The 13139-nt window shown below is 43.9% G+C and overlaps 1 protein-coding gene across 1 annotated transcript in view; it reads right to left on the bottom strand.

Annotated features, from left to right (window-relative positions):
• The window catches only part of rdgB (retinal degeneration B), a 303195-nt gene that overhangs the window by 154930 nt on the left and 135126 nt on the right, over positions 1 to 13139 (bottom strand). Inside the window, exon 10 of the mRNA XM_080267995.1 lies at positions 9364 to 9558. Coding sequence (XP_080124121.1) covers positions 9364 to 9558 — 195 coding nt within the window. The remainder of the gene's footprint in view (positions 1 to 9363; positions 9559 to 13139) is intronic.

Raw genomic sequence — 13139 nt, 5'->3', positions numbered from 1 at the left:
AATGTATGCTTTCTTCTTTTGTGCCACAGCCTGTCTCACATGTTCATTCCACCACGCTCTTCCTTGCTCTCCCCTCTGTCTTCTCTTCCTCCCACACATCACATCACATGCTGCACATATTTCTTCTGTGAATATCCTACACACACCTTCCACATCCCCCATCTGCTCCAATTCATATTTGCCCAATCGTTCCTCCACTTCTCTCTTATATTCTGCCTTTTTCTCATCCTCTTGTAACCTTTCCACTCTCCTTGCAAATACTCCTTCTTCCCGTCCTTCCCTTCCTCTATTTCTCCATCTTATTTGGATCTTAGTGGTCAAAAAGTCCACTCCCCCAACCTCTATAAGCTCTTGCATCCATTACACATCTTTGCATTCTTTCATCCACAAACACATAATCAATCTTTGCCTTTCTTTCATTCAGTTCACCACCCACCTTTCTCATCACTTGCCATGTATACCTGTGGAACATTTTATGCCTGAAGAGGGTACTGGGTATCACCAACCCCCTCCCAGCACAAATGTCCACTAACGCACTGCCATTCTCATCTATCTCGGCAGGCACATCCCACTCACCAACTATTCCATCCACCTTCACATTCCCTACTTTACCATTCATATCATGGATCAAAAACACTCTCTCATTCCTTCCAAACTTTTCCATGCTCACTTCCACCTTTGTCCAGAACTCTTCTCTCACTCTGCTTGTACGATCTTGCGTTGGAGCATACACGCACAGAATCGCCCACATTTGTATTCCAACTTTCAATCTTACCCAAACAATCCTTGACCCAACTGGTCCATACTCTCTTATGTTCTTCTTCCATCTTTTACTCACAACTATGTACAATCCTTCTTTTGTCCTCTTATTCTCACCTACTCCTGCACATATACCCCATCAATACTCCCATTCTCTCACACTCTCACCACCTTTCCATTTAGTTCCAGTTACTTCACATACATCAACTTTTGCACCCTCAAGCACCTGGACAATCTCTCTCTCTTTCACCTCATCATTCACACCTCTTACATTCCATGTTGCAATTACCATGTCCTTTGTCTGGTCCTGTGTCGTCATCTTTTGGTCAGTCCTTGTCCAAGGCTTCTTGTTTGTCTTTTTAGTTAGTTGTTTTCTGGAAAGGGGCACTCAACCACCTGCCATCACACCTAATTGGTTACAGCAAATGCACGTGATAGCTGAATTCGCGAGAGGTGAACTGAAGAATCAATGGGAAAATTTCTAATTGGTTTTTCAGTGGCCCATTTCTCTAACTTTTAACCACTTCATGCCTACGATTTCCGGCCAATCTCTTCTCCAACATGAAATAAAGCATTCTTATATTTATAATAATATAATCAATAAATAAACAACATAAAAGGCTATCAAACTTACTATTATAAGGATTAAGGATGGCTTGGGTGGTTTTAAGGGTTCTAAGGCTTGGGGGCGGCTTAGTTGCTGCTATAGCCCTCACAGGCATGACTCGCTCTCCTCAAAATATTTTTTCTCCTCTGGTCCAGGCTGTCCAACAAAACATAATAATCAAAGCCCTCATAGTCTGCCTCTTGGTTGGAAGGGCCTGGCTGTGGTTCGTGACAAGCCGTGGGCTGAGGTTGAGGGGCCGGCGCGGGGGTAGGTTCAAGGACTGGGTGCTGACAAAAATAATCTGTGATTCGACGCTGGTATAAGGCATTCATGCAGGCATGGTACTTGTCCTCATAACCTTCAAGGGCTTTATTAATGTGGGATGTGCTCTGTTCGTTTTTGATAGTGGTATCTTGCTCTGGAATGTGACATATCTGGCCATCCACCTCTCGCTTCCTCAGCTGCAGCCTCCAGCTCCACCTCCACTGATTGGGGCTCACCTGGTACCTTAACCTGCCTGTCCTGAAGTAAACCCTCCATGACATCGAGTCATGCGTGATTTATTGTTGTTGGGTAATGTTATCCCAACATTCAACCACCAAATCAATTGCCTGCCTTATCGTAAAGCTCTTCCGATATTTGAACACCTTTTGTTCTGATTCAGGCGCTTCAAACTCTATGCATGACAGCGGTCTTCAGGTGTGTGACAGCATGTATGGTTGTGCATTTGATGTGTGCGCGATGGCAGATAACTGCGATAGCTGAATACACAATAACAGGAGGTTGAGTGTGTATATATATATATATATATATATATATATATACCATCCGCCTCTCTCACGGTGACGACTCTTTGAGCTGCCTGGATCCACTGTCTGACTCACTTCTTCATTTCTGCAACATCCACAGCCTTTCCTCTAATTTTCTGTCAAACACCACCTCTTCTCCTCTAAACCTTCTCTTTCTTACCGAGATTCAGCTGTCTGAGGCAACTGACAGCAAACCCTTTTCTGTATCATCTTACTTTCCCTAGACTCATATCAAAGACAAAGGACAGGTGGGTGTTGTGTAAATGTACGCAACGACCTATCTTGCTCTCACATTCCTGAACTTGATTCTTCTGAATTCTCTACTCCTGGCTTTGGCTCTCCTGTCATTCTCTGACTAAATATATCTGCGCTGTTTACTTATCTCCTAATTCTACTTACCATCAAAATTTCTTCGGCTATCTTACTTCTATGATGGAACACATTCTATCCATTTTCTCCTTTCTCTGAAATCTCCATTCTAGGAGACTGCAAAGTTCACCACCACCTTTGGCCCTCCTCTCCTTTGACTGATCCACCTGGTGAACAAGCCTACATCTTTTCTATCCTTAATGACCTACAGCAGCTTGTACAGCACCCTACCTGTATCCCTGACTGCCTTGGAGAAAGCTTCAACATACTTGACATATTCCTTACAACTAATCCTTCTACTTACACTGTTAATCTTTTCTCTCCATTGGGCTCCTTCGATCATAACCTTATTACCTTAACCTGTCCTATCGCTCCAGTATGGAATGAGTACCCTCCAAAGACACGTCGTCTGTGGCACTTTGGAGCTGTGGATTAGGAGGCCTTCAGGCAGTACTTCTTTGATTTTCCCTGCAATGACTATTGCTTCCATGGCCAGGAGCCATCTGAGTGTGCCTTGTGCATTACTGAGGTTATTCTCTCGGGCATGGAAGCATACATTCCTTTCTCATATACTCTGACTAATGCAAGAAAGCCAGGGTTTAATCATGCTTGTTCTAATGCTGTCCACAACAAGGAGAGGGCCTATAAAAGGTACCGGAGCCAACCCACCCCTGAATCACATCTTGTTTATGTTTTGCCCGGAATTGTGCTATGTCTCTGCTAAAAATAATTTCATCCGTACTAAATGCTCTCAACTCTCCAACTCGAATTCTTCCCGCTCCTTCTGGCACCTTGCCAAAAACCTTTCTAACAACTTTACCTCATCGTCCTTCCCTCCTCTTTTCTACTCTGATGGCTCTGTAGCTATTTCTTCTACTGATACAGCAGATCTGTTTGTTCAGACTTTCTCCTCCAATTCCACCTTAGACGATTCCGGTGCTGTTCCTCCATTACTTCCCCCCTCTGACTTCCTCATGACTGACATTAAAATTTCTTCAGCTGATGTATTTTCTGCCATCACAGGCCTCAATACTAATAAGGCACATGGGCCTGATGGAGTCCCTCCTGTTGTCCCCATGAACTGTGCCTCTGAGTTTACACCCTGCTTAGGTAAACTCTTTGGCCTTTGTCTTTCAACTCGTACCTTTCCTTCTTGTGGAAGTTTGCTCTCATTCAGCCAGTCCCAAAGAAGGGTGACCATTCCCAACCCTCTAACTATAGTCCAGTTGCTTTTAACGTCCTGTGTCTCAAAAGTTTTCAAGTCTATTCTTAACAGAAAAATTTTAAAGCATCTTTCCTATCATAACCTTTCTGATCATCAGTATGGGTTCCATCAGGGATGCTCCACTGGCGATCTTCTCACCTACCTTTCAGACTCTTGGTCATCCTCCTTTCGGGACTTTCGTGAAAGCTTTGCCACTGCACTTGACATCTCAAAGGCTTTCGATCGAGTCTGGCATAAATCTTTAATTTCCAAACCGCCCTCTTACGGTTTCTATCCTTCTGTCTGTGCCTTCATCTCTAGCTTCCTTTCTGGCCGTTCTATAGCTGCTGTTGTAGATGGTCATTGTTCTTCTAGATCTATCAACAGTGGTGTTCCTCAGGGCTCTGTCCTATCACCAACTCTCTTCCTTTTATTCATCAATGATCTTCTAAGCTGTACAGTTGCAGGCAGATGACTTGAGGCCACCTAGTCCACCAACATGTTGGTGTCTTATCTGGTAACAGTGGTAGCTATGAACTTGACCGAGATTCAGTCGGCTGTTCGGACAAAGCAAACCCACTGATAATTTGGCAATGTGCAGTTCTAACTGGTCTCCAATCAATATCATGCAAGTAGACGTATTATATGTCATACATATGGTAGTTATATTTATAATCATAGTATTACAACATAGGCATCCAAATAGTGGTGCATTCATTCATGTGTGACACATGGGTATCAGTAGTGATTTATTTGGTTCGACTGTTGTCGTGAACCAAACAACCTTTACCAGTTTTCAAGAGATATGCCGTTGAGTTCTCAGCTTCCCCGCAACCTAGCATTATTATCACAAAAATGCCGTCACGCCAGTCATCCCTCACCATGAACCTCACTTTCGTCGGTCTAAATCCGAAGCAGGTGGGAGAGTTAAAGGTTCACACCACAGTAGGCGGAACAGCGAGAAAGGTGTGAGGGAGTTATAAGGAGGGTGGTGGATGAGGGAGGGATGAGGTAGGACATCAGATGGGAGGAGGAGGGGGGAGGGGGCAGGCGGTTGGCTGCAGTATTAAATGTATGTGAGATTAAAGATTATAATAAGTTTGTTTTGACATACGCAACCAATGTTTGTTTAATATTCGAGTGGTAAAGTCAAACGATTACTCTCTATAAATATTTATCATCATGAATGGACCAATTGGTTCCACCTTAATGCCCCTCCCCATACGTGCCGTCACGTGGTGTCTACGTCACAGACCGAGGCGGTGATGGAGATACATACTCGGGATACCCATGTGTCTCACATGAATGAACGCACCACTATTTGGATGCCAGTGTTGTAATACTATCGATCTATCTATTGTCAGACGCCTCAATCCCGTTTGAGGTGGCCACAAACAAATCACCTCCACTTCGCCCTGTCCCCCGCCATTCCACTACCCTGCTCCCAACTCACACACCCCTCTCTCCACCCCATCCCTCCATCTCATCCTCGGACTCCCCCTCCCTCTCCCCCCTCCACCTCACTCACATACACTCTCTTCGTCAGTCTTTCACCTTCCATCCTCTCCACATTGCCAAACCACCTCAGTGTGTTCCTCATAACGCTTCCTATCACATCCACATCCACACCACAAAGCTCCTTTATATCCTCATTCATCAGCCTGTCTCTCCATGTGACTCCACAGGCTCCTCTTAAATAACTCATTTCCACTGCTCTCACTCTTGACTTGTGTCCTTCCAACAACGTCCAAGCTTCACTTCCGTACGTTAGGGTTGGTATCACAATACTGTCATGTAGTAACTTTTTCACTTCCATGCTCACTTCCCTGTTTCTTATCACTGCTTTCAAAGAACCAGCAACCTTTCTTCCCTGCTGTACCCTTTCAAGCACTTCTTCCTCCAAACCTCCATCCTTACTCATCACACTACACAAGTACTTAAACGTACTCACATTTTCCAATTCCTCACCATCCAACCTCACTGTACATTCACTGACTTCACCTCTCTCAAAGACCATCACTTTACTCTTCCCTACATTCACCTTTAGATTCCGTTTCTTACACACTCTCCCAAACTCATCCACCAAGCCCTGCAGCTCCCCTTCGTCTTCACTCAACAACACAGTATCATCTGCAAACAACAGTACAGGGAGTTTCCAAACACTATCCTCTCTCACCAGGGCCACTCCAACATCCACTACCCTACCTTGTATCTCTTTTATTACCCCATCCATGTACAGACTGAACAACCATGGAGACATGACACATCCCTGTTTCAACCCAACCTTCAAAGAGAAAAATTCACTTAGTTCACCATCCACACGCACTGCAGCCTTAGCACCACCATACATACTCTTCACAGCATTCAACAACTTCCCATCTACTCCATGTATTCTTAATACTTTCCACAATCCTTGTCTATCCACCGTCATATGCTTTCTCCAAATCCATGAAAGCCGCTTACAACTTCCTTCCCTTCTCTAGAAACGTTTCCACTAAAGATCTAAGAATGAATATCTGATCTACACAACCTCTTCCCTTCCTATAGCCTCCCTGTTCTTCTTCAACTAATTCCTCTGTTCTTTCTCTAACTCTGTCAATAAGTATCCTACCATACACTTTTCCTATTATACTAAGAAGACAAATGCCCCTATCATTACCACACACTTCTTTCTCCCCTTTTCCTTTGTACAAGGGAATAATTATAACTGATTTCCAATCCTCCGGGACTCTACCTTCCTCCCAGGCCAATCTACACATCTTCCACATCCATTCTACTACTATCTCTCCCCCATGCTTCAGCATTTCACCACACACTCCATCAATTCTCCAATTTAACTTTCTTCATTGCTTCCACAACTTCTATCCTACTGATTTCTTCCTGTCTTCTCACCTCCCTCCTTCTCCCAGCCATTCCCCAGCCACTCGCATTACTTCCATCCTCTATGTTCAACAATTCCTTAAAGTGTTCTCTCCATCTGCTCACAACAACATGTTGGTGGACTTGGTGGCCTCGAGTCATCTGATCGCAACTGTACATCTAATCCTATCCACTCGTACACTGATGATTTCACCCTTCACCTTTCCATTTGGTTCCCACAACGTCCATCTCAGCAGTTACTTCAACAAACAAGGGATGAGGCTATGGCACACCTTATGTTTGACTTGGCTCATATCTCTGACTGGGGTAAAAATAATCTTGTTATTTTAAATGCATCAAAGACTCAGTTTTTACACCTATCAACCCATCAAAATGTGGGTCATTTTGGTAATGAAAAATTCGTTTGGTAATGAATCAAAATAATGCATTACCAAACGGATTTTTCACATGTATGAGGATACACAGGATGGAGATGGTGGATTGTTTGCTCTCTCTGATTAATCTGCTAGGCTACATAGCGTGAAAATAATCAATATGCTGTTAATTATAAGGAGAGTGATTACATGTATTTCCGCTTGTACATATAATTAGTGAAGAATAAATGCTAGCTTTACGAATTTGGTAATGAAAATTAAGGAGTGTGGTAATGTGGCCAAGTTGCAATCTGGCAACCTTGCTTCCCCCTCACCAACAGTTTGTGCCTAACTTTGATCGGGAGTAGATGCTTATTGCAATGGATGCCACACGTGCTCGTTTTCTGTGAATAAACAGTGGATAAACTGCAATACCTCGCCACCAGACCACACGGGAATTTACACTGTCGTGCAGTGTTAAGAAATTAGAATTTAGAGTGCAAAGGATTAACTGTGGAGTGCAAACTGGTGGCTGAAACTGGCATGGTGCAATTAACAGAATGTGCAGTCTTAAACAATTATAACCCACAGTGCAAGGAATTACTGTAAGTGCAGCACAACACTGGATTATTGCATGTACTTCAAGAGCATTTTCTATCTATCTATCTATTGCCAGACGCCTCAATCCCGTTTGGGGTGGCCACAAACAAATCGCCTCCAAGTCGCCCTGTCCCCCGCCATTTCACTGCCCTGCTCCCAACTCACACCCCCCTCTCTCATATACCTCTCCACCCCATCCCTCCATCTCATCCTCGGCCTCCCCCTCCCTCTTTCCCCCTCCACCTCACTCATATACACTCTCTTCGTCAGTCTTTCACCCTCCACTGCCAAAGTCTTAGAGAAGGCGGCCACAGACGTGCTGTAAGTACCCTGTATGGTACAGTCACTTCTAATTCCTCATTCTTTGGTTCCTTTTCATTTATTTCATGCTTTATGTCCATTACTGGTGTGAACAGGGTCTTAAATAGGTTTAAAAAGGTGCTATGCATGTCCGGTAGGGAGTTATTTAGGTGGCTTTCAAAGTTAGGCTGGGTTAGGGTACTTAAGTACAAGTCCAGGAGGCTGGGGCCCACTATCTGGACGGGACCACTTTCTGGACATGCCTTGGGCTCTATTACGTCAGATGGTAGAAGGATTACTATACATATGTATGTATATATATATATATATATATATATATATATATATATATATACATGTATCATCTAATCCTGTGTTGCCCCATGAGAAGCGTAGGAGTTCAGCGCTAGACAAGTTGGTCCTGATATTTAAGATGCGAGAGACCAGTCTCACACATCCCTGAGTGGCATTACATGAGCAATAAACCACAACCACCCCTTTGGATATAAGTCTACAGAGGTTCAATCCGGTTGGAGCGCCATAATTACCCACTAAACCACTAGGCATCACAGTTTGGTTATATGGTTACCATCTGGTGTAGTACTGGTATATGGTATCCTGGTGTACAAAAAACCACTTGGCTTGTCATTCAGTGTAGTGTCACCCACAGACAGAAGGAAGAGGAAAGAAGGAAAGAAAGACAGAAGAGGAAGGAAGGAAAGAAGGAAAGAAGAAAGGGCAGTCACCTGAGAGCAGCACTACATCGAGAGAGTGGATGATGATTGCCTCCACCTACCACATATAATCTATTACTGTTTTCAGTCATCTACCTATATACCTAGACTGCTTCCCCCAAAGAAAGGGGGGTTGCCATAACAAGATGACACACTCCCAATTTACTCATCCACACACACACATTTCTTCGTACCTTAGCCCCAAGGGGAGATGGGAGAGATCCTCACACACCACACTGCACGAGGGTCAACTGCACAGTACAATCAGCAACCGCACAGGGCCCGACAGCTGAGCTGGTTTACCCCTGCCACATCATAATGAATCCATCCCCTTACCCACATCTGACCTGTTCAGCTGATCAGACCAAATGTGGGAGAATATCCCCTCAAGGCCACATACACCATTTATTCATTCACAATTTTTCTCCAGTCATTCCTATCGCGTGCAGCCACTCTTCCTTGCTCTGCAGACGTCCCTCTCGCATCTTACGCTCTCTTCACACTGTCCATCCATCCTATTTGTGGTCTTCCTCTCAGCCTTACACCTCTCACATCTGATCCACTTATCTTTTTCACCAATCGCTCTTCATCCATTCTCTCCACATGCCCAAACCATCGCAACATTCTCTGGTCAGCTTGATCAGCCATCTTCAGTCATAGCCAAGGTACAATACTACCATCTATTTTAAAAGAAAACAACAAAGACTAAGATAAACTGAATACCACAATTATGTGGCATGGTGCTCACCAGATGTTGGATCAAGGACGGAACCAGCGTGGACCACCAAGAGGAGGACGGTGGTGGGGCAGGGGGCACCGGAGGGGTGGTGGGAGGGGGAGTGGGCAGGTGAGGGTGGGGCAGAGGTCTCCATGGAGCGACACAATGAACGATGCTGACGCTCTGCCGTCATACGTGACATGAAGGCCTGGGAAAAGATGCTGTCTGTGGGGATGAGAGAGAGAGAATTTAGTGGAATGTTGAAACAAAGACACATCAAAACCATCACCCTCAGACCTTTTTATTCCATCCATCATCCAATCCTACACTGCCCCATGAGGAGCATAGGAGCCTGGGGCTAGGCAGTTGGTCCCGACATTTAAGATGAGAGTGACCAGCCTCACTCATCCCTGAGTGGCATTACATGAGCAATCAACCCCAACCACCCCTTGGATATAGACCTTCACTGGCTCAATGCGATTGGAGCACAATAATTACCCACTAAACCACCAGGCGCCAAAATCTGGTTATATGGTTACCACCCAGCGTAGTAAATGGTTTCCCGGTGCACAGGAAACCATTTGGCTTGTCACTCAGTGTAGAGTCACCCACAGGCTGAAGGATGTGGAAAGAATGAAGGAAAGAAAGACAGAAGAGGGAGTGTAAAGTCACCCGTAGGCAGAAGGACAAGGAAAGAATGAAGGAAAGACAGAAGAGAATGGAAGGAAAGAGGGATGGAGAGGAAAGGGCAGAAACCCGAGAGCAGCACTACATCGAGTGAGTGGAACCAAATGACAGAGGGAGCTATGATCCAGAAAACATGGAAAGAAAAAGCAAGAAAGAGGGAGAACATATGACACATAACACACCTCTTTACCAAAGTGGTATCTTACTTTAATTTCATTCTGACAACATTCAGAAAACTTTACTACATTAGGAAATACTGTACAGTGATCCTCTGGTTATTGCGCACTTGACTATATTGGTTTTCATTAATTATCAATGCTAGATGAAAATCTGCACTCCTGAAATTATCACACATTTTTTTTGGCAAAAAAAATTCATTAACACACTCCTGAGCTAGTTTCTGCCAACAATGATGATGTAAAAATTGTTGTTTCTAATGGCTTTCAGGGATTCGAAGATGACCTACTCCCAGGTCGTGGAAACCACTACCTCTCCACCCACCAACCTCAGAAAACCTTACCTCAAGCCCACCTCAGGTCTCTGTATGGTACATCTTTCTTCCTTATTGGGCCTTTTCCATCATATTGTATTAACCTACCGATACCAACGTGTGTTTTTGATACTTACCATTACAGTAGGTACGAGGTCTGTACAAAAACAAACCAAACTTTTTTTAAGCACTGCACCAATTAGCCAGCATAGTGTGGTTGCAATGGGAGGGCTGTTTAGCAGTGACTTGGAGCTTTAGTCTAACACTAGCTGCGTCATGCCACAGTATTTAGACATTTAGGTACATGCACTCGAGTGAACATGTGTTTAGTGCACATGGCAAATTTTCTTCTATTTCTTCCATTGTCTTAAACCTGCAATCTTTCAGGGTGGATTTCAACTTTAGAGGAAAAAAAAAAGGCCACAAGGGCCAAATCTGGAAAGTAGGATGGCTGGGGGATGACAGTCATCTCATGCTTCACCAAAAAGTCACAGATAAAGAGTGACATGTGAGCGGGTGCATTGTCATGGTGCAGCATCCAGGGTCTGTTTGTCCACACCTCAGGCCTCTTCCTTTGCACTGGCTCCCTCAAACGCTTCCGTACATCCAAGTAAATCTCTTTATTGACTGTCTGACCACATGGAACAAACTCCATGATGAACGACACCCTTCTAATAAAAAAACAATCAACATCACCTTCATAATTGAGTATCTTTCTTTTTATTTTTCTTCTTGGTTGTGGTGACAATGTTCCAACCAACTGCAATGGCTGCCTTTCTGTTTCGACACTGAAGCCATACACCCATGTTTCATCACCTGTTATGACATTTTTCATAAAGTTTTCATCAGCATTCAAATAATCAAATAGCTCCTGGATGACTGACATGGTTCTCTTTTTGGTCATCTGTCAGCAGATGCAGCACAAATTTTGTGGCAACATGATGCATCTTCAGGTTTTCAGTTAAAATTGCGTGGCACAAACTTTTATGGATGCCTACTTCTTTGGAAACTTCACGGATAGTCAGGCAATGATTTACACGGATCACAGCATGCACTTTCTCAACATCAATGTTGTCTCTTGACGTGGAAGGCCGTCCAGATTTGGGATCGTCTTCGGTGAATATTCTTCTCGATTTGAACCACTGGAACCAATTGTGACACTGCAAATGGCTCAAATAATTCTCCCCATACACCTGTTGCAACATTTGACAAGCCTGTACGAGTTTTTCCCAATCAGAAGGACAATTTTACAAAAAAAAAAAAAAAAAAAAAAAACACTTCTTTATAAGGTCTTTCATTGTTCAGTTTGGAAAAATCACCATGTGCGCTGAGCAAACATTCACTCAAGCTCGTTTACTTCAATGACTAAGTGACTGGCGTGATGCGGTTAGTGCTAGATAAAAGATCAAAGTCCCGGATACACAGCCCTCCTGTCACGATCATCCTATGCTGGTTAGTTAGACTGCTGTTTAAAAAGTTTGGTTTCTTTTAGACAGACCTAGTATGCATTTAGTGAATCTAAATTGCTGTCAACGAGAAAATTTGGGTTTACAAGTGGAGTGCCTGGTACCATCATCATCATCATCCGGACCTCCTTTCCCACACTAGAGCTGGGTTAGGAGGTGCAATGTCCAGACAGCCCAAATCTGCCCAGTCCTATGGGCCATGTTTCCATTCACTCACCATTCAAGCCCCCGGAATCCTGGCTCTATCAAATATACCAAAAACATTCACCACATTCTGTAGCTTCATACGCACATATCTGATAGAGTCAATCCGGATGCTGTCACGTTAAAAAGGGGTGTCAAATCCCTGACCATGCGCTTCTTCTCACAATATTCATCCAGCCAGCTCGATCTCTTGTCAGTCTCTTAGCATCACCGACTTCCAAACCCCTCTTCCCCACACACTATTCCACCATATCCCTCCACCTTCTCCTTGGCCAAACTAGCCTCCTCCCTTGTTCAAACTCGCTCAGATATACCCTTTTCACCACTCTATTTTTATCCATTCTCTCAACATGACCATACCATCTCAGTACACTCTCTTCAATTCTGGTGTCCACAGACTTCCTCACGCCACATCTTTCACAAATCACATTATTTTGTATCCTATCCACTCTCTGTATGCCAAATACATTTCTCACCAGTCCCATCTCCACTGCTCTCCCTCTTGACCCATCATTTTCATGCCACACCATGGTCTCACATCCACATGTTAAAGTGGAACTAACACTCCTTCATGTAAGCCTCGTACAGCTGCAACACTCGAGCCTTTGTTTCTTATTAAGGCCTTCATTGCACCAGCTACTTCCTTCCTTGTGTCACTCTACTTTCCATTTCTTTTGCACATTCTCCTCTCTTTTCTATCACGGTACCTAGGTATTTGAATGCTCTCACCAATTCCAGTCTCTCTCCATTCACTGTAGAATTGCACTGGGAGTCACCTTCTCTTTCAATACCCATCACTTCACTCTTTTTTACATATACTCTCTAGGCATGACACTCACAGACATCAGCAAAACTCTGCACTAGTCTACCAAGTTCTTGTTAGGTATATGCATGTAGAACACCATCATCAGCATACAACAAATCTGAGATATTTCATTCATCACCATTCATTACCAATG

The sequence above is a fragment of the Coenobita brevimanus genome, chromosome 26 (genome assembly GCF_032717465.1).
Source record: "Coenobita brevimanus isolate Jiangsu-jjx chromosome 26, ASM3271746v2, whole genome shotgun sequence".
Classification (NCBI taxonomy): domain Eukaryota; kingdom Metazoa; phylum Arthropoda; class Malacostraca; order Decapoda; family Coenobitidae; genus Coenobita; species Coenobita brevimanus.
Note: the sequence above shows the minus strand (reverse complement) of the source record. Positions and strands in the feature narration are given on the sequence as shown.